This window comes from Lissotriton helveticus, chromosome 3_1, assembly GCF_964261635.1.
Source record: "Lissotriton helveticus chromosome 3_1, aLisHel1.1, whole genome shotgun sequence".
NCBI classification, from domain to species: domain Eukaryota; kingdom Metazoa; phylum Chordata; class Amphibia; order Caudata; family Salamandridae; genus Lissotriton; species Lissotriton helveticus.
In genome coordinates this window covers 1,090,082,821-1,090,102,589 of record NC_136061.1, presented here as the reverse complement: position 1 = coordinate 1,090,102,589, position 19,769 = coordinate 1,090,082,821, and the positions used below count along the sequence as shown (strand labels likewise).

At 44.6% G+C, this 19,769-nt stretch overlaps 1 protein-coding gene across 7 annotated transcripts in view; it reads right to left on the bottom strand.

The window, feature by feature from the left end:
- LOC144823287 (dipeptidyl peptidase 4-like) overlaps nucleotides 1-19,769 on the bottom strand; it is an 867,366-nt gene that overhangs the window by 86,303 nt on the left and 761,294 nt on the right. For all 7 annotated transcript variants that reach the window (XM_078681655.1, XM_078681657.1, XM_078681659.1 and 4 more), the window contains 3 exons: nucleotides 15,067-15,136; nucleotides 13,122-13,316; nucleotides 12,108-12,162 (listed from right to left, as the gene is read on the bottom strand). In XM_078681655.1, the coding sequence (XP_078537781.1) occupies nucleotides 12,108-12,162; nucleotides 13,122-13,316; nucleotides 15,067-15,136 (320 nt within the window). The remainder of the gene's footprint in view (nucleotides 1-12,107; nucleotides 12,163-13,121; nucleotides 13,317-15,066; nucleotides 15,137-19,769) is intronic.

The following is a 19,769-nucleotide window of genomic DNA, read 5'->3' as shown; positions in this document are numbered from 1 at the left end:
TGCACACCCAACACTAAGGATAGATAAATCAATTGACAGGTTGGGGGCAGCCAAGTATCTGAGTACTTTTAGTCATCTGGGTACTGGCAGATAGGTCTGATTCCAGGAACAAAAGATGTATCTGCACTTTTAACCTCCGATTGGCATTATCACTTTTCAAAGGTTGGTGAGCAAAGTTTTTGCTGGCTTGGAATTCTATAATGGATCTTATCTAGATGATATAGCTGTCTTTAACTCCATATGGCAGGATCACCTGATCTACCTTGGGCAAGTATTGGAAGCTCTGAGAAGTGCAGGGCTCACTATCAAGGCAAGAAATTGCGAAATAGAGCAGGGAAAGGTTGTATAATTAGCCCACTAATTGGTGGAGGCCACTTTTAACCGTTACAACCCAAGATGCAGACCATTCTGGACTGGATGGCCCCAACAACCCAGACTCAACTCTGGGCCTTCCTTGGCTTGACTGGGTACCACAGGAGGTTTGTGGAGGATTATGGCACCATTGTAACTCATCTCACAAAATTGACCTCCAAAAGAATACCCAAAAAAGGTAAACTAGACAGTGAGCTGTCAAAAGGCTTTTGACATTATGAAGGAAGCAATATGCTCTGCACCTGATCTAGAAAGCTCCAAATTATGCCATTGTGCATACTGATGCCTCCGAACATGAGATTGGAGGGGTACCATACCAAAATAAAGATCAAGGTCAAGACCAGCCTGTTGCTTTCATCAGTAGAAGGCTACTCTTCAGGGAACAGCGTTAGAGTGCATTGAGAGCAAAGTCTTTGATGTGGTCTGGTCCCTAAAGAATCTGAGGCCATACCTATTTGTCTCTCACGTCATTGTTCAAACCGACCGCAGGCCTCTCAGATGGTTAATGCAGATGAAAGATGACAACCCCAAAATGGTAAGGTTGTCCATATCTCTACAGGGAATGGATTTTGAAGTCGAAGACAGACATGGGACCGCCCATTCCAATGCAGATGGACATTCCAGGTTCTTCCACTAAGATGATGAAGACTCTCTAGGGGAGGTTAGTCTCATCTTCTTTTAATTGTGGGGGGTCAAGTAGGAGAGTGCCTTTTGAGATGGTGAGCCCCCAATTTTTGTGTGATGTCTGATGTGATTTCTAACGGGAAGTGCACTGGGTCCCTGCTAATCAGGTCTGCAGTACCAGATACCTTTTCCAAAATCTGTACTATGATTGCCACACCTTCAGTTACCCCTGTAAGTCCCTAGTTAAGGGTAACCCTGATACCTAGGGCAAAGGTATTGAAGAGGTTCCTCTGGGGCTGCAGCACTGGTTGTGCCACCTCAGAGACCCTTGACCAAGGCTGTGCGCTCTGCTATTGCAGGTTGCGTGTCCTGGTGCAGGGAAATCCAAATAGTTGACATGGCATGGAGCCTTGTGTGCCATGCCCCCCATACACTGCACAAGATAAGTCACTCCTACTGCAGTCCTTTAGCCTTAAGGCAGGGTGCTCTCTATCCTATGTGTGAGCCTATCATCATGAGCGGATATGCCCCTACAATGTCCTGTATATTCTGAGATATTGTAAGTGTACTGGGGAGTCATGAAGAGTACATGGGCTGGATACTTGCTAACACGAGTTTCACAGCTCCATGATGGCTTCACTGATTTCTAAGGTGTTTGGTACCAAACATCTCATCTTCATGAATCCAATCTGATGCCAGTGATAGATGTATTAATAAATTCACACAGGAGACCCTTTTAGAGGGTCCCCGGTAAACCTACCAAGCACTGCTGTGGTTCTTGACTTGTTTTCCCTCGCCTGCTATGACCAGACATGCTTCTGACTTCATGTGGTGAGATTCAGCACTATCAGAGGACCGAGACAAAGCCTGCTCTGGGCGGAGGTGCTTTGCACCTCCTCGAAGACAGGACGGCCATCATGGAAGGGAAGATTCAAAGGTGTTGCTGCCGTTGAAATGCAACCCAGGAACCTCCAGGTAGTGGGACAAGCCAAGCCCCCTTTCCTGCTCCACTTCTGGTAGGAGGAAAGTTGGTAAAATTAGGGAGATTAGGAGAGGGTCCCCACTAGGTCGGGGCATGCGATGTGAACCCTCTCCTGAAATTCCAACATCTTGAAATGGTGGGAAAGCCTCCATTCAGGGCTAGGGTAGTCTGTTGTTATGTTATGTTATGTTATGTTAGACCATCTTGTATAGCGCAACAGCTGCCTTGGCGAAGAGGCGTCCCGGCGCTTGCTACAGGCAGACCAAAACACTAGAGCCTAAACCGCAGGGAAAAGATGAGTTTTTATAGCCTTCCTAGCGTCAAATAATTCTCCAGGCTGCGGATGTGCATGAGGAGAGAATTTCACAGTTTGGCCGCCAAACAGAGGAAAGAACGGCCCCAGCACGCATGCGTTTTACCCGCGGAACAACAAGGCATGACCCCAGAGAGTGCAAGTGGCGTGTAGGTGTGTATGGTACCAGCACACTGGTCAGAATACATGGGGAGGAGAGTTTCAAGATTTTGAAAGCCAGGCAAAGAGCTTTAAATTCTATACGCCTGGCTACAGGCAGCCAATGAAGGTGCCGGATTGCGCCTGAAGTGGGGCGTCTTCTCGGAAGTTCACGATCTAGGCTTTATTTGCCCCCAAAAAAGCGAGTTGGCATAATCAAGCCTAGACAGAATGGCTACCTGGATAATCAATTGTCTAGTAGATGGATCAAAATAGCCTAAAAGGGGTTTCAATCCTCGTAGTAGACCGAAGAAGGTGCCAGCGATTTTCTTGGTGTGGTCCTGAAAACTGAGGGTAGAATCCATCCATACCCCTAGGTTCTTCACCACCACTGTGGAGGACGGAGCACTCCCAAGGGTGTAAGGCCACCAATTCTCACTCCGGAGTCTGGTGTTTTCACCCAACAACAACACCTCCAATTTATTCGCATTAAGCTGGAGGCAGATGGCGGTCATCCACTCCGCAACCGCCGCCAGCCCACTCCCAAATTTACGGGCGTCCTGCGTAGAATCATCAGCGAGAACCACCACCAACTGCATGTCGTCGGCGTATGAAACAATGGAGAGGCCCCTGTCCCTAGCTATAACTGGCAGAGGTTGAACGTACAGATTAAAAAGTACGGGGCTCAGGGTGGAGCCCTGAGGCCCACCCTGGCCAAAAGACTGAACGCAGGACAGGAAGGGTGGAGCAGACACCTGGAAAGTTCTTTCAGAAAGGAAATATCTAAACCAATTCAGGACAGAGCCACCGATACCGGCCTCCTCCAGGCGAGTTAGAAGAATTGGGTGGGATACAGTATCAAAGGCGGCACTAAGATCCAACTGGATTAGTGCCGCAGTGTTACCCTCATCAAGAACAGTCCGCAGATGTTCAGTCACAGCAAGGAGAGCTGTCTCTGTGCTGTGGCCTGGGCGGAAACCGCTCTGCGTAGGATCCAGAATGCCATTGGTATTTAGAAAAGTAGTGAGGCAGGTGTTAATTTGTGCCTCAATAATTTTTGCTGCCCACGGTAGCAAAGAAATTGGGCAAAAATGTCCACAAGAGGTTGTAGACAACCTAAATGTAGGTAGCCCACTGGCAACTACCTGTCCCCTCTTGTAAAGCCTCTAAATTCAGTATTTAGGTGGTACCATGAGACCTGAACATAAGATTCGATGGACAAGAGAAGACCAAGACAAAGATGACCTGTTGCATGAGAACTGAAGCCCTTCCAGAGATGAGAAAGGCACTAAACCCTGCCTGCTACTCCCAAAACTTGACAATCACTGCTGCTGTGTTGTCCAGAAATGTGAGAGGACTCAACGAACCCCAGAGCACCTCCAAACTTCAAGAAATCGCTGACAATTCCCTTGCAGTGAAGGTAGCATTCCCCTGCATAATTCAGGCACTAATTCCGTGAAGTCTGGATTATCGACTTGCTGCTGCCCGATGGCCTTGATGCAGCATGTAAGCAGGCAAAGGTACAACAGCTCTGGGGTATCACATCTGTCTCCACACCGCTTTTGGAGACTCTAGGACCTACAGGATCCGCTGTGTACAAATACCCGGGGTGCAGACCTCCTCACAGCAAACACCAAGAGGAAGAGTCCCCTCTGGACTCACAAATGACCAGAAGCAAGGGATGTTGAGATACCAGGGACCAACTTCCTGAGTGGCCCAGTTGTCCTGAGATCACCTCTCCATGTTGCCTACTCCCGTACACGAAGGCCTCTCAATGCACAATACCCAGCTGAACTGTTCGTTCTGCACCCAGCCCCACCTGCCCAAGCACCTACCAACCAGCCCTGCTCCTGTGGTCCTCAGGCCCTTGTGGTCTCTAAGGAGGCCCACATGGCTTACCTGTAAGTCCCTCTGTGCAGTGCAATTTCAAGTGGCTACCTTCGTCTTTGCACACCAGCTTCGAAGACTTCAGCACTCTGTTCCGGACCAATCCAGGATACGCCTGAACTTATGCTGTTGGAACTTTGGATCTGGTCTCAACATCAAACTAAAACTAGAAGGTGAACTTCGTGAAAGCATTGCCTGAATCTCTATGCAGGTTTCTGCATTTCCCCATTGTTTCCTATAGTGTGTAACTGCGCATAGAAGTGATACATTTATCAAACTTTGCAAATTCGTATCTCCGAAAGTAATTACCTTAAAACTCTGTTCTTGGTCTGAAAAATTATGTTAAAATTTATACAAATTGGTCTCGAATTTATTCTTGAGGGTCTGTCTCATTTATTGCCTCTGTGATTAGAACAAATGCTTAGCATTATCTACTTAAACCTCTGCATACCCACTGGGGATACTCCAGACTCTCTAGATAGAGTACTTCATTTTAGTACACTGTACAGAGAGCCAGTTGTCTTCAACGATCACCCCCATTTTATTTTAGAATTATGATGCTGATTTTACTGACTCTATGCAATGGGCCTCTGCTACCCAGGACCCAGTGCATGTGCTTTAACACCTCAAACATTTTAAGATTGACTGTATACCTGATTTAAATAGTTAGCTGACCTACAAGTCCCTCATATATGGTACAGAGTGTACCCAGGCCTATTAAGTTAAAAGTCGCTAGTGGACCGTAGCACATATCTAGTAAGGAGGGTTCAGCATTTCCAACGTGCTATTTTACCTGTCTAAGGCTGTCTAAGGCTGTAGTAGGCGCGCAGCGCTTCTGCATTTTAAACTTGCCGTTTTTCATATATTTGTTGTTTTATGTTATTTAGTCCGGTTTTTATGATCGCCGCCGCGCCCACACACTCGCACCATAATTGGGCCCCCCACCGCTTTTAGAGCGGAGTTATTTCAATTCTGGTTACTCATTCGTGGCGCCTGGCCGCCATATTGGGGCTGCTGTTCTTTCAGCGCTCCACCTGATCCAGCGCTCTAGTGCTCCGTTTGGGAGACCAGGTGAGGCTGCATTTAAGGTGAGCTCTTAGAGCAGCTCGACCTCTAGTAAGGAGGGTTCAGCATTTCCAACGTGCTATTTTACCTGTCTAAGGCTGTCTAAGGCTGTAGTAGGCGCGCAGCGCTTCTGCATTTTAAACTTGCGGTTTTTCATATATTTGTTGTTTTATGTTATTTAGTCCGGTTTTTATGATCGCCGCCGCGCCCACACACTCGCACCATAATTGGGCCCCCCACCGCTTTTAGAGCAGAGTTATTTCAATTCTGGTTGCTCATTCGTGGCGCCTGGCCGCCATATTGGGGCTGCTGTTCTTTCAGCGCTCCACCTGATCCAGCGCTCTAGTGCTCCGTTTGGGAGACCAGGTGAGGCTGCATTTAAGGCGAGCTCTTAGAGCAGCTCGACCTCTAGTAAGGAGGGTTCAGCATTTCCAACGTGCTATTTTACCTGTTTAAGGCTGTCTAAGGCTGTAGTAGGCGCGCAGCGCTTCTGCATTTTAAACTTGCCGTTTTTCATATATTTGTTGTTCTATGTTATTTAGTCCGGTTTTTATGATCGCCGCCGCGCCCACACACTCGCACCATAATTGGGCCCCCCACCGCTTTTAGAGCGGAGTTATTTCAATTCTGGTTGCTCATTCGTGGCGCCTGGCCGCCATATTGGGGCTGCTGTTCTTTCAGCGCTCCACCTGATCCAGCGCTCTAGTGCTCCGTTTGGGAGACCAGGTGAGGCTGCATTTAAAGCTCACTTTCTTTCGCGCAGCGGAGACGCGCAGCGGTGGCGCCTGACTCGCGCCTGAGTCAAGCCAGAGTCCTGCCCGTCTGCGCCCGTCAGCGTCCCGGAGGCGCTCGGGGCGGCGGGGGGATCTCTGATACCAGGCATGTGTCAGACAGGATTTCCTGTGCTGCGTTATACTTCTGGGGAGCTTCGCGCTCTCTGTAATCCAGCCAGTGGCTGTTGCACTGTCTTTCCTGGTCGCCACCGCGGTAAGTCCACCTGCCCTGCTTGTGGCTGGTGCCCCTCCCGCGCCTTGTTATCGTCTCCTAATAATAACATCGCTAGTGTTGGATATCTGTGCATGCTATTAAACACGAGATCGGCGGGTAGACATGCACAGGATATTTTTGAGCTCCTGGATACGTTAAAGCCACTTTGTCTCATGCTTACTGAGACGTGGTGGGGGGAATTTTCCAATCCAGATGTTGCCATGGCAATCCCGCCTGATTATAACATCTTCAGGAAGGATAGAGCCAATGGAAGGGGTGGTGGAGTGGCACTGGTGGTGAAGAAGGGCACGCCTTGTACTATCTTGCCAGTGGATGACATCCGCGGTTCTGAGTCCCTTGCTTTCTCTATCACCCTGGCACCGCATCAATCAGTCAAGGGATTGTTGGTCTATAGACCGCCTGGCCCACCTGGTACGTTCTTCGAAGATCTTGATTCCGTGCTGCTGGGACTGGCCCTGAAAGCAAAACATTGCATTGTGGCCGGGGATTTCAACTTCCGGATGGATGATCCGTCGGACCCTGCCGCTATCAAACTTTCAGAGGCTATGGCCCCGCTGGGACTGATCCCTTACTTGCAGGGGCCTATGCACGACAAGGGGCACACTCTGGACCAGGTCTTCTCGTCATCCCCTCTTGAGGTGACAGAGATCATCCCGGTACTGTGGTCAGACCACCTGCTTGCAAAATTTTCAATCAAAGGCACAGTTAAAGCGGCTGTTGCTTTATCACAGCAGCAGGGTCGAGTCCATAGGGCCTACCATCGAGTGACCCCTGCGATGCTGGCCCAGGCTGCCTTGGATCACCCCTGCCCCCTCTCAGGCGACTTAGAGAAGGATTTGGAGTCCTTGCATGTGTGGCTGGTAGACAGGCTAAACCATCTTGTCCCGGAACTGCCCCCCCGCCTGACACCGAAACGGGTCTCCGCTCCTTGGTTCACCGCAGCACTGTCCGCTACGCGGCAGCAGTGTAAGGTGGCCGAAAGAGCCTGGCGGGCACAATACGACACAGGGGCTAAGCTGACTTATAAGACGGCGGTTAAGGCCTACCACCGGGACATCCGTTTGGGAAAAAAAGCCTATTTGGCAGGGAGGATAGAGGCCGCCTCCAACTCCTGTAAGGAAATTTTCTCCATTGTGAGAGAATTTACATCCTTACGGTCTAATACCTCGGATGAGAGGCCAGAGGATTACTGGGCTTTGGATCTGGTTAATTTTTTCACTAGCAAGATCCAACTTATACAGGACTCCTTTCCTTCGGTTGTACCAGTGGGGCTGATTAACCATGAGGCTACCCCATCCCCTCTGGCCTCGCCAGTTTTGACGTTGGGCGTGTTTCCACCCATTTCTGCCCCTGCCTCTCTAATACTTATGGGCAATCTTAAATCGGGCTTGCCGCTGGACCCGTGCCCCGCTAAATTTCTGGCAAAAATTGCCGAGGTGATCAATCCGCTGGCGAACCCGTTATTGAATCTCTCGCTGAGCCAGGGAGTGGTTCCGCAGGCCTGGAAGCAGGCAATGGTCATCCCGCTGCTAAAGAAGCCTGGTCTGGACCCTAAGGCCCCAGTCAACTATAGGCCTATCTCTCTGTTGCCGGCTCTCACGAAAGTTGTGGAAAAGCACGTTCAATCGGTGCTTTCCAATTTTCTAGAGACAAATGAGATTCTGCATGCCACCCAGTCTGGCTTCCGTCCAAATCTCAGCACCGAGACCGCGCTCCTCGAGGTATCAGAAACCATTAAAGGGGTTCTGGACACGGGGGGCAAAGCCATGCTGGTGCTGCTGGATCTGTCGGCGGCTTTCGACACTGTCCCCCACGACGGCCTTCTCGCAAGACTCTATGAGATAGGACTGCGGGGGACGGTGCTCAGCTGGTTTTCCTCCTTTCTAGCTGGCCGCCGGCAAACGGTCTGGGCCTCGCCAGATTCCGCCGTGATGCCGCCTTTGGGAGTCGGGGTCCCACAGGGCTCTACTTTGAGCCCGACCCTTTTTAACATCTTTATGACCCCTTTGGCGGCGCTGGTGGAGTCGTTTGGGGCCCGGATCGTATCCTACGCAGACGACACCCAGCTCCTCTTCTCGTGTAAGAGTGGAGGAGACTTTGATGGGGAGAGTATCCGGAATTGCCTTGGGGCTGTTTTTCAATGGTTCCAACTAAACAGCCTCAAGTGCAATTCCGATAAGTCCGAGGTACTCTTCTTTGGGTGCGTCACGGAGCCAGACTGGCAGGCCTGGTGGCCCATTGGTATGTTCCCTCCGTCCTGTTCATCCCAAATGGCGAAGAACTTGGGGGTCAAGATGGATAAGGGGCTAACGCTGAAATCTCAGATCCTTGGGGTGTCGGGCATGTGCTTCGGCCTCCTTAAAATGCTGCGGAGGTTTCTTCCCCTTTTATCTGAGGAGCACAGGAAGCTGACTGTGCAGGCCCTGATCGGCTCTAGGCTAGATTACTCCAACGTCCTCTACTTGGGCCTGCCAGAGTATCTGCTACAGCGGCTTCAAGTGGTGCAGAATGCGGCTGCTAGAGCTATCTTTGGCTTGAACAGACGTGCCAGCGCAGCAGGTTTGCTGCAGACTTTGCACTGGCTTCCAATCCGCAAATGGATCGCCTTTAAGGCTTTGACCTTGGCCTATAAGGCCCTCCATGCGGTTGGAGCAAAGTATCTCCAAAAGATACTTGCATTCTACCACCCAGCTCGTTCTCTGAGATCGGAATCCCTGTTCTTGGCGGTGGTCCTGCGAGTGAAGAGAGCCCGCCTGGGAGGTCGCTCCTTTGCACTATTGGCGTCTCAGTTGTGGAACTCTCTGCCGCTCACACTTCGGGGAGCCACCAGCCTACTTGCTTTTAGAAAAGGTCTTAAAACCTGGTTGTTTATCCAGTAGGCTGCATACATTTTGTCTGCCCTTTTTATTTCTGCTCCTTTCTCTTTTAACTGTGTTATGTTATTGTGTGGTAGTCCTCCTTACTCAAAGCGCCGGGACACTCTTTTTGAGTAGCCGCGCGCTATACAAAATAAATATAACATAATAATATTGAGCCACCACTAAATTGACAATGCAAAACATGACTACAGGCCTGCCAATAGTAACTTGGCCTGGTAGGTTTAAACTGCAAATTAGATCTGTCAAAATAATCTCCTTTGACATGCATCAACCCTCCTTTTAAATTTGAATGTCACCCCTCAGTAGGCTAAAAATGCCATAAGGCAGGGTGCATGATAATTAAAAGTAGGACATGTAAACATTTTAGGTTCGACATGTCCTTACAGTGACAAAGCCCTAAAAGCTACTTCCACTATAGAACAATAAACGGTTTCCTGGGGAAAGAAACGGGATGCATTATTCAAGTCAATAACATTATATCTGCCTAGGACCAGATAAAAAGTTATTTGTTGGACTTTTTTCAAAGATTTATTACAAATTCAATTCATTCAATTTGTAACAAATATTTTAGAAAAGATATTTTTAAACTGTCACATTTAACCTGCCTAAAGCCTTGAAATCAATTTCCCTGAGCTTCCAACTGTCAGCCACTAAATAAATAGCTCCTTGATGTGCGGATTGACTCTCAGAGCAGTGACAAAGTGCTTGTATGTGGGGAAAACATTTGGCGTTCCCTTGACAGAATGGCCTGAGGGCAGTGCCCATCCCTTGATTATCTTCAAAGGACACCTACCCTGTCTCTAGCAAATGAAGCTTACGCCCCCTCTCTTTTTTCCCCCTAGCATGGCAAGCAACAAATCCAGTGGGAGTGGAGTAGCACCCAGAACCTGTTTTGCGAAAAACCAGAGGAGGGGTTGCTCTTTTTCCTGGCCACACTTCAAGGGTGGGCACAGGAGCTCTGCACAAGGGAAGGAATATTCTTGTATTTTGGATTTATGCACAGAGAGGCACTGTGGGATAGTTTGCAGTAGGGCATACAGGAACTGCTGCAAAATTGAGTAGAGTTATCACTGGAAATGTTTTCTTTATTGGTCAGGGAGGGACCAGGAGCCACATCTACCCACAGGCAAGGGCCACACATAATCTGGGACTCTTGGGCACCCTCTTTAGAATTCTCTTGAAACTGCAGAAGACAGAAGAAGACTACTGTTGTGACCTGTGGGTAGAAACCTAAGGGCTGGACCTGCTCTCAGTATTACTCAGGAGAGAGAAGAGGGTTCCAAGGGTAGGCTGGTTAAGCTATGGTCATGCTACAGGTAACACAAGAAGAAGCCCAGATGACAACGTTCAACTGGACCTGCTCTGTTGGTACTGTCTGTTGGATTGAGTCCTGACCCCCTACATCCTGGTCCTATGGTCCATGAACCCTTGCCTGGTGTCACAGTATACTCCTCCAGCCTAACCCTCAAGGATGGGACTTAGAAACCTTTCTAAGACGTCTTGCCTGGAGACAGAAGACCAGGACCAACCTGCGAAGCTCATCTATTGAAAATGCATAGCCAGACTTTACTGTAGCTCCCTGTTACATTCTTCTCCACAGCTTTATGTCTGTTTCAGTGGGCTTGACAATGAGTGGCATCCAATGATGTTGAACCCTCTTTGGCTACAGCCTGCAGACTTGCACCACGGAGGAGATCTGACTTCCGGAAAAGAGTCTAAGTCCCAAGGAACACATCTTCACTGGGTGAGACACTGAAGTGCATCCAATTGATGTAGGGGGCATCCTGGAGACAAACTCTGGACTTTTCCTGCGCTGAGCTTTTCCTGCCTTTGTTGCCGGCATCCCGGGACTTTGTTCTTTACCATCACATCATCGGTGTGCCCATCTTCGGTTCCAGCCTGCTTGAAAATATTCTAAGTCTAAAAGCAACTTTTTTGTCTTTTACCAACCTGGTCCTTGTATCTGGCCCGCGCTCCATCATGATTGGCCTCAAACCTTACTCATGTCAAGGTCTAACCGACTAGTTTCTTGCCATTGGTGCTTTGTGCTTTTCAGTGATATTTTTATTTAAATCTTTGAAAATTCATATCTATTGTTCCCCTTACTGTATTTATGACATTTTAGTATCATTTTGTTCATTAAATGTATATATTTATTTATTTTGGAGTTTTATATAGCGCTTACAAGACCCGGGAGTATCAGAGCGCTTTACAGCATACATAAAAGTGAAAACATAAGCAATAAAGTACAGTGAGAATCACGAGGATATTGGGTACCAAGAGTAACAAAAGTCATTGTCTGGAAGCATAGAGGTGGCGGTTGAGGAGAAATTCTTTTAGTTATCTCTTGAAGAACGTGAAAGAGGGATTCGTCCTGATGTGAGTAGGGAGAGAGTTCCAAATTTTTGGGGCATTCCCAGAGAAATAGCAGGGGAGGGCTTTTTGTTTATGTCTTTTTGGTGGGATTAAGAGGAGTGAGTTGGAGCTTCTTAGGTTTCTTATTTGACCAGCTTTTGTGAGTTTGGCAGCGAGGTAATCCCGTTTGCGGTAATTGCTGTAAGAGTTTTATCGTGCCATGTTAGTTAAGACTGCCTTCTCTTTGCCATAGCTCCCAGGGGTTGAGCTCAGGTTTAAATTACCTCAAACTTTACTGGGCCTAACAAGAATAGTGCTGTTATGACTTGTGGTGAACTACCAGTCATACCAGAGGCAACTCAGTAATTAGATATTCAAGGGGAAAGAAAGCACTCGAAAATGTACTGCTTACAATTAAACAGGTAAAACTGGACAGGAAACTTAAAGTGTATTGGTAAAGAAATTAAGTAGAATAGGAACTTACCCAGCCCCAAATGGCTACTCTTTTTTCATCAATGAAGCCCATGCTAATGAATTGCCTAAAGAAAGTTTAACAACATTATTCATACATGCAGAAAAATAAAAACAGACCTGTGGGCTGGAAAAACATTCTAAAAGTTTTTAACTTTTCATGAGTCTGAGTTAAAAAAAAGTTACAAACAACATTATCATATGTTGTAAAGCAGTCATTCATGTATACACAGAAATTATATGATATGTTGAGCACAAAGCATTCAACCAAGGTAGTATCATTGCACTATATTTATTCCACTAACACCACTTGACTCTAAAGTGAAAAATCAAATGTTCCTGTTGCCCTTATGTTACCGAACCCTGAGGATCCTACTTCAAGGCACTGTTATGTCTTATCACTCAGAAAGCATAATTACTTTATCATAAACATCTTTACAATGTTAAGAATAGAATGTTCTTCAAAGTGCTCATAACAACCCTGAGGGCTTCATCTCATTTAGAGGAGGGTGTGTAACAGGACGTCTGCCAAACAAATGCAGATGTCCTGACGTCCCACCCAATGTTGGAGCCACACCATTGAGAACACCCTATTGTCAGACCTGATGCTGGTGGAAATAGATTATTTTCTGTCCTAACCTAAATTATAATAAATCGCCTTGTTAGAATCACATTTTCAGCCTGTCATCATGGGTTATTTCCAGCCAAAGATACTCACACCAAGTATGCTCGAGCCACTTTGGGGAAACATGACTACAACAACTAAAGACCTGTTCCCATCTGACGGTGTCTACTACAACAGAGATAAAGTCGCCAGCCTGACGATGTTTAACGAGAATCATTACCTATAATCCATCAAATGATCTTGCTAAAACATAATATCACAGCCTGCATGCACGAGAAATAAAACTATATTTAAAAGTAGAGTACAAAACACAGACCATCATACGGAGTAACTGATTAGTTCATCTATTTTCAAAGCTGCATTTTAAGGCATAGAAGATAGATATCAAAATGCTCCACTCACCTTACTGCTGAGATTTGATCCTCCACCTCTACTGTTCCAAGTTTTCGATAGAGTGTATGCATGATGCCATCCCCTTGATAGCCACTTCCCCTTCCATCAAAGCTTGCCACAATTATGTTTTCTGTGCTTGCAAGATATGTTGCCCAATTGATTCTGAAAACTTGATCAACTTTTTGACTGCAAGGGCCAGCATACCTAAAATAGATTTTCAAAATGCTCATTACTTTGTTAATGTAGACTCTTAGTAAACATTTTGTATAATTACATCAGCTCTACATAGCCATGCTGGACATACAAGGCTAAACCTGGGATCACAAAACTTTTTTAATGACTCATTCTTGAGCATTAGTGAAAGAGGCGGTACATGGGCAAATAAGGCAGTAGATTGGAAAATGATGGGTAGAAAAACCTGATCAAGGCTGAACTTAGAAAGCTGCTCCTCGAATATGTTGGTGTCAGGTAAATACATATTGCACTACGTGTGTGAACAAGGCTTTATTTACATGTGGAGCTAAATCTAGTAGTATAATGTTGCCTCTGGTATATGATAGTGACACATAGATATATGAGCACATTGGAATATATGTGATGCTGCGCATAATCATATGAGGAGGTACATGGAAAAGTCATATGTCATCAGGGCATATGATGGCTGTAACTGAACAAAGAACCCATGAGGATCAGCCCAGGTTTATGAAGCTGGTCTTGGTTTATGATGGTGGCAATATGAATATGAGATGTAATTGGGCTAATACAGTAGTACATGTGGTAGTGCATGAAACACATACGAGGAGATACCAAAATGTGTCTCTGCATTGGCATAAAATGAGTGAATGTTATCACATGATGGTTAAACTGAGAAATAGAGGCAGTGACTGTCCCAGATTAGAGGTACCAAATTAAGTAGACAGTGTAAACAAAGTTGCATACTTTGGGATATATAATTCATTTTTTGACAATCACATGCTATATTTAGGACAAATAGAATATATTTACTTAAAATGAAAATCAGTAGTTGGAGTTCAAGTAAACATATTTTAAGAAAGTAAAAAGCAGATATACTAGAAAAGAACTAGTCGTAGTAAAAGAAAATGGAAACAAACCTAGCATTTGGGTATAACATGAATATATTCCTAAAATGGCATTCTGCAGATTGATTGGGGACAAAATCAAGGAAAGGATAATACTTCCAGAAAATGTGTGCCTCAAAGAAAATATTAGATGATATTGGAGGACGACATTAAAGCACTTTCAGAAAATCACAAGCTGATAATTAAAGACACATTTGGTTAATTTCCCAAAAATTAAAAACACTACAGAAGGACAAAAAAAAAAATTCAAAAAATTGACAAGTTAATATTCAGGAACATTATTTTATTTACAAAAAAAAAAGCTGCGCCTACACCTGTTGTGATTTGGGGCTAAAGCTAAAATATTTTATGGATCCCTTCAGGTTCCAGTTAACAGTGAATAATGTCCACTCAAATGGTGAGAAATACTTGTGATATGTCAGAATATGGTCAATGGAAATATCACCTGATTAAAATATAATGTCTTAAGTATAGTTTACAAAAACAACATTTTATTGGATGAAATTGTACAATATTACCTTCAATGGTGTAATTTTGTTGTACATCAAATAAAGAGCAAAACCTTACATACAAAGTGGACAGGGTTTGTTTGGGAAGCCAATCAGACAATATATCTCCCATTGTGTTACTTTTATAACTGTAAATTACTAAACTCAGTTTTCTCTTGTAAAAACGTTTCAGAAATTTATTAAATAGCACAAAAACATTTCCCTCACTTTAAAAAATATATGCATATTTATTAAAACTCAATTTTTCCAACGACCTCAGACTAGGTATTGCTTGAAACCACTCCTCCACCTCATTTGTGGCAGTTATTTTCAACGTGCATGCCATTTTGAGTAGCTTTTACTTACACATCAATAAGCAGAGGGTACTTCTTTGATTTGTCAAAGTGAGGAGGAAGAATCATCTGGTACCACAAATCTAAAATAAAAAATTACAGCTGTAATCGAAGTCTATGTATTAATTTTCTCTTACTGGGACTGATGGCTTAAATCACAATAAAATTAGGGATCCAAATAAATCCTTTTTCAAGTCCGACAAATCAAAATAACGTGTATTTCCTCAGAAGATTTAATTTGTTAAAAAGGTATATCAATAAATAAGGAAATCTGTGTAGTCCTCAGCATTGTTATCTCAAAGTCTGATATGAAGTTCTGTGGTTATACTGAATAAGCAGCTATCTACATCATTATCACGTCAAAACTCTTTATTGATATCACAACTACACTTTCACAACTGCCTTACTAACCTTATTGCTTTATCAAATTTGCTTCCCAATGCATCATTTGACAACTCTTTTTTCAATTTCATTTCTGCTGTGCGTGATCGCCACAGGTCACTCAGTCGGAATATAAGCTTCACTACTTTCAAATGTCAAAAGCCACCACTTCTGGTATCTCTCATACAATTATTCTGAAATGAAACAGGCATTATTGCAAGGGGAGCTGGTGAACGTGGGCTAACGGAAGTTGCTGAAGGCGAAGGTGGGCATGTAAAGGGTGCGACAATTCTTGGCGCAGAATTGGGACACAGTGTAAAGGGAGAGAACTAGAACATGAAGTGGGCAGGGAGATAACTGAAGCAAACTCTCACATTTCTGTTCCTTGCACTGGTGTCCACATATGTGACACCAGCATTTCTTTGGCCGCAGCATATTAGGATTGCATGAGCTGTTTGATACTTTGGCTACCACCATTACAGGATGGTGAATGCCTTTGCATCAAGTGTCTGAATAAATGAATGCATTACTGTATATGCATAACAATAGTAACCAGGACATAAAATAGAGTGCCCCTCTGTTTGTATATTCATTAATCTGTTGCAGAAATAAAATGTTCATAAGTGATGTAAAAGCAAAACTCCATGCTACATGACTTACATCTGTCATCAAGCTAAGGCTAATGAGTGTGTGTTGATCAATATGTGAATGATACTTAGAGCAACAAATAATTTAGGGGGGCTACACCTTATCCTCTGACTCTGCACAGAGAAAAATTGATCGAGACAGCTAAAACACACTTTAGTCAGACCTAAGATGAGAGAGGGGAGAGATAGACAGAGGGTGGTGACAGAGAGAGAAGGGTTGCAGACAGGGAGAGACAAAAGGTGGGAGCGGTAAGTTAGAGAAAAAAGTGAATACAGCATCTGCAGCTGTTTCTACAACACACAGCCAGAAAATAATATAAAGCTGCATTTAGAATAATGCAAAGGCAATGAAGCAAGCAATAAGATGAAAAAACAACGTGGCACAAGGTTTAAAAGGCAATGGAAACCAATGTGGAGCCCACCAGTGAATGAAATGATTGAAGATATGCAACTACAACACAATATAATTTTGTACTAATTGGGAACATTTGGCAGTTTAATGTAGTAAACTTTAGGATTGATATGCTGTATATATTTTATTTTATTATTTTATTTTATATATTTAATGTAGTAAACTTTAGGATTGATATGCTGTGGATATTTTATTTCTTTGTGACTCATTGTATACTTTGGGATCCAGATTTTTGCCCTGGCTGGCTGTTGTTTTCTTGTGATCCTTCATCTTCAAGTATATATATATATATATATATATATATATATATATATATATATATATATATATATATATATATATATATATATATATATGTATATATATATATATATTTCAACTTCTGCAATTGCTGCTATTGCGGTTCGCCTTCCTAAAGTGCCGGTGCCTGCTGTAAAGTATTAATCAATCAATCAATCAGAAATTTGTAAAGCGCGCTACTCACCCGTGAGGATCTCAAGGCGCTGAGGGGGAGGCGGGGGGGCTGCTACTGCTCGAAGAGCCAGGTCTTGAGGAGCCTTCTGAAGGTGAGCAGGTCTTGGGTCTGCCATAGATGGGTGGAGAGGGTATTCCAGGTCTTGGCGGCGAGGAAGGAGAAGGATCTGCCACCGGAGGTCATTCGTTGGATGCGCGGGACGGCTGCGGGGGCGAGGCTGGCGGAACAGAGCTGCCGGGCGGGGTGTGGAATTTGAATCTGTTGTTCAGGTAGGCTGGTCCGGTGTTGTGGAGTGCTTTGTGTGCGTGGGTGAGGAGTTTGAAGGTGATCCTTTTGTTGACGGGGAGACAATGCAGGTCTCTTAGGTGGGAGGAGATGTGGCTGCGGCGGGGGATATTGAGGATCAGTCGGGCTGAGGCGGATGCGTTGTAGTCGTTGCAGGTGTTTGGCTGGGATTTCTGCGTAGAGTGCGTTGCCGTAGTTCAGCCTGCTGCTGACAAGGGCCTGGGTGACTGTTCTTCTTGTCTCGGTCGGGATCCACTTGTAGATCCTGCGGAGCATGTGGAGGGTGTTGTAGCAGGAGGAGGAGATGGCGTTGACTTGCTTCGACATGGAGAGGGAGGAGTCGAGGATGAATCCCAGGTTGCGTGCGTGGTCTGTAGGTGACGGAGCTGCTCCCAGTGCGGTCGGCCACCAGGAATCGTCCCAGGCATCGGGGTCTGGGCCTAGGAGGAGGACCTCTATCTTGTCTGAGTTCAGTTTCAGATGGCTGCTCCTCATCCACTCGGCGACGGCCTTCATTCCTTTGCCAAGCTCCTTATCCGGAACTCCAGACAAGAAAAAGCAAGCATCACACCAGGGATTACTGCACAATTATTTTAATGTGCACCAAGACAACGCGTTTCGGCATTAGCCTTTTTCTTGTGAATGAATACTGCAATTTCCCTTAGAAATACATCTTGTAGTTCATAGAAAGCGAAAAAATACTTCAAAATTTTGAGCATGTACACATCATCGTAATTCAATGTAAACATGATATATTATCATCTTTGATATCATATTGTGAAAACCATAATGAATTATATAGATTAACTAAGAGAAAAGGAAGACATACAAATTCTACAAAGAGGTACTTACCAAATGATCTAAATGATAATTCCATCATCAATTTGTCCTCCAGATCACTATCCCAAGAAGAAGCAATGTTATTAAAACTGGGATTGAAATTGAAATTTATGAAATTATACAAAATGTCCTCCAGCGCACAACAATCAACTGAGCATGGGAAAGCTGTTCCAGATTTCACTAATCTCCAAGTAGGGATATTGAACTATTATTGGATATGTGAGCATTAGAAATGGACAGCAATACACAAGAAAATAGTAACATCATTTTGGGAGAAATGGATATTGCAACCGGACAAGTCAGCCACAGCGGTTTAAAACCAAAATCATGTTACAATACAAATATCTCGCATAATGACATCAAGGCTTAGGGATCAGCTAGAATTGAGGAGTTGAAGAAACTGAGAAAATGCACCACCAAAGGCAAATGGGACAATCTGACGAGGGATCAGAGACTGGCTCTAAAGAATTTAATGGACGACCCTAGAATAGTAATCAAGCCATCCGATAGGCAACCTTGTGATTATGGATGTATCCCAGTACAGAACAGAAGTACTCAGACAACTTAATGACCACACAAGCTATGAAAAAATTGGGTGGGAAGAATATAGATCTGGAATCAGAGAATATCATGGTCTTTTGAAGAGGCTGGTACAGCATGGGTCTGTTAGGTCATAATGAATATAGTGTCTTAAAGAATGATAAGCCTCGTGTCCCATATATGTACATCTTGCCAAAGATTCATAACGACCCTCAAAACCCACCAGGGAGACCAATAGTCTCGTCCAATGAGGAATTATTGGAGAATTTGTCCATTTTCTTAGCTTTATTTCTGGCTCCCTTTGTTGTCAATTTGTGTTCCTACTGTAGAGACAGCTCTGAATTCCTGAAATGCATACATGGCATTCAATGGGAACCCACGTATCTTTTAATATCATTGGATGTATGCTCTCTGTATACATGCATTAATCAAAACAGGGAGTGGAGGCATGCATGCAATACTTACGAAGTAGACACATCTCATTGAAAGATTACAATAAGATGTTAGAAGAAATGATGACCTACTGTCTTGAGCAAAATATCTTTCTTTTTGAAAAGACTCTTTATGGCCAGGTATCTGGTACAGCAATGCTGTTTGGCTCCCAAGCCTGGCTAATTTATTTTTGGGCTATTGGGAAGAACAAGTTGTGGGGAAAGCTCAAATGACCGGTACACGGAATACATCCCAATCTGGATCAGGTACATAGATGACCTGTTCCTGATTTGGGATGGATCAACAGAACTGGCGGAGGAATTCATTCGGAAATTAGGAATGAATAGCTTCAATTTCGAGTTTCACACATAATATAAGAAGAGATTACTGTGAATTCCTTGATGTGGCAGTGCAAGTGGTCGACAATTAAATAACCACTCGCCTATTCAGAAAAGAAAGTGTAGGGAACACCATTCTGCATGCGGTCAGTAATCATCCTACTACTTTAATATGAAGCATACCACATGTGGAGCTTTCACGAGCTCGCCGAAATTGTAGCACCTATGAGAGCTACCTACAGGAAAAGGAGGTGATGGTAAAACGCTTCAAACAGAGAGGATACAGCAATAAAATACTAGATGCAGCCAAAACAAAGATTGCAAGAAAAACGCAAAACCACCTTCTCTTCAAACTAAATCCTAAAG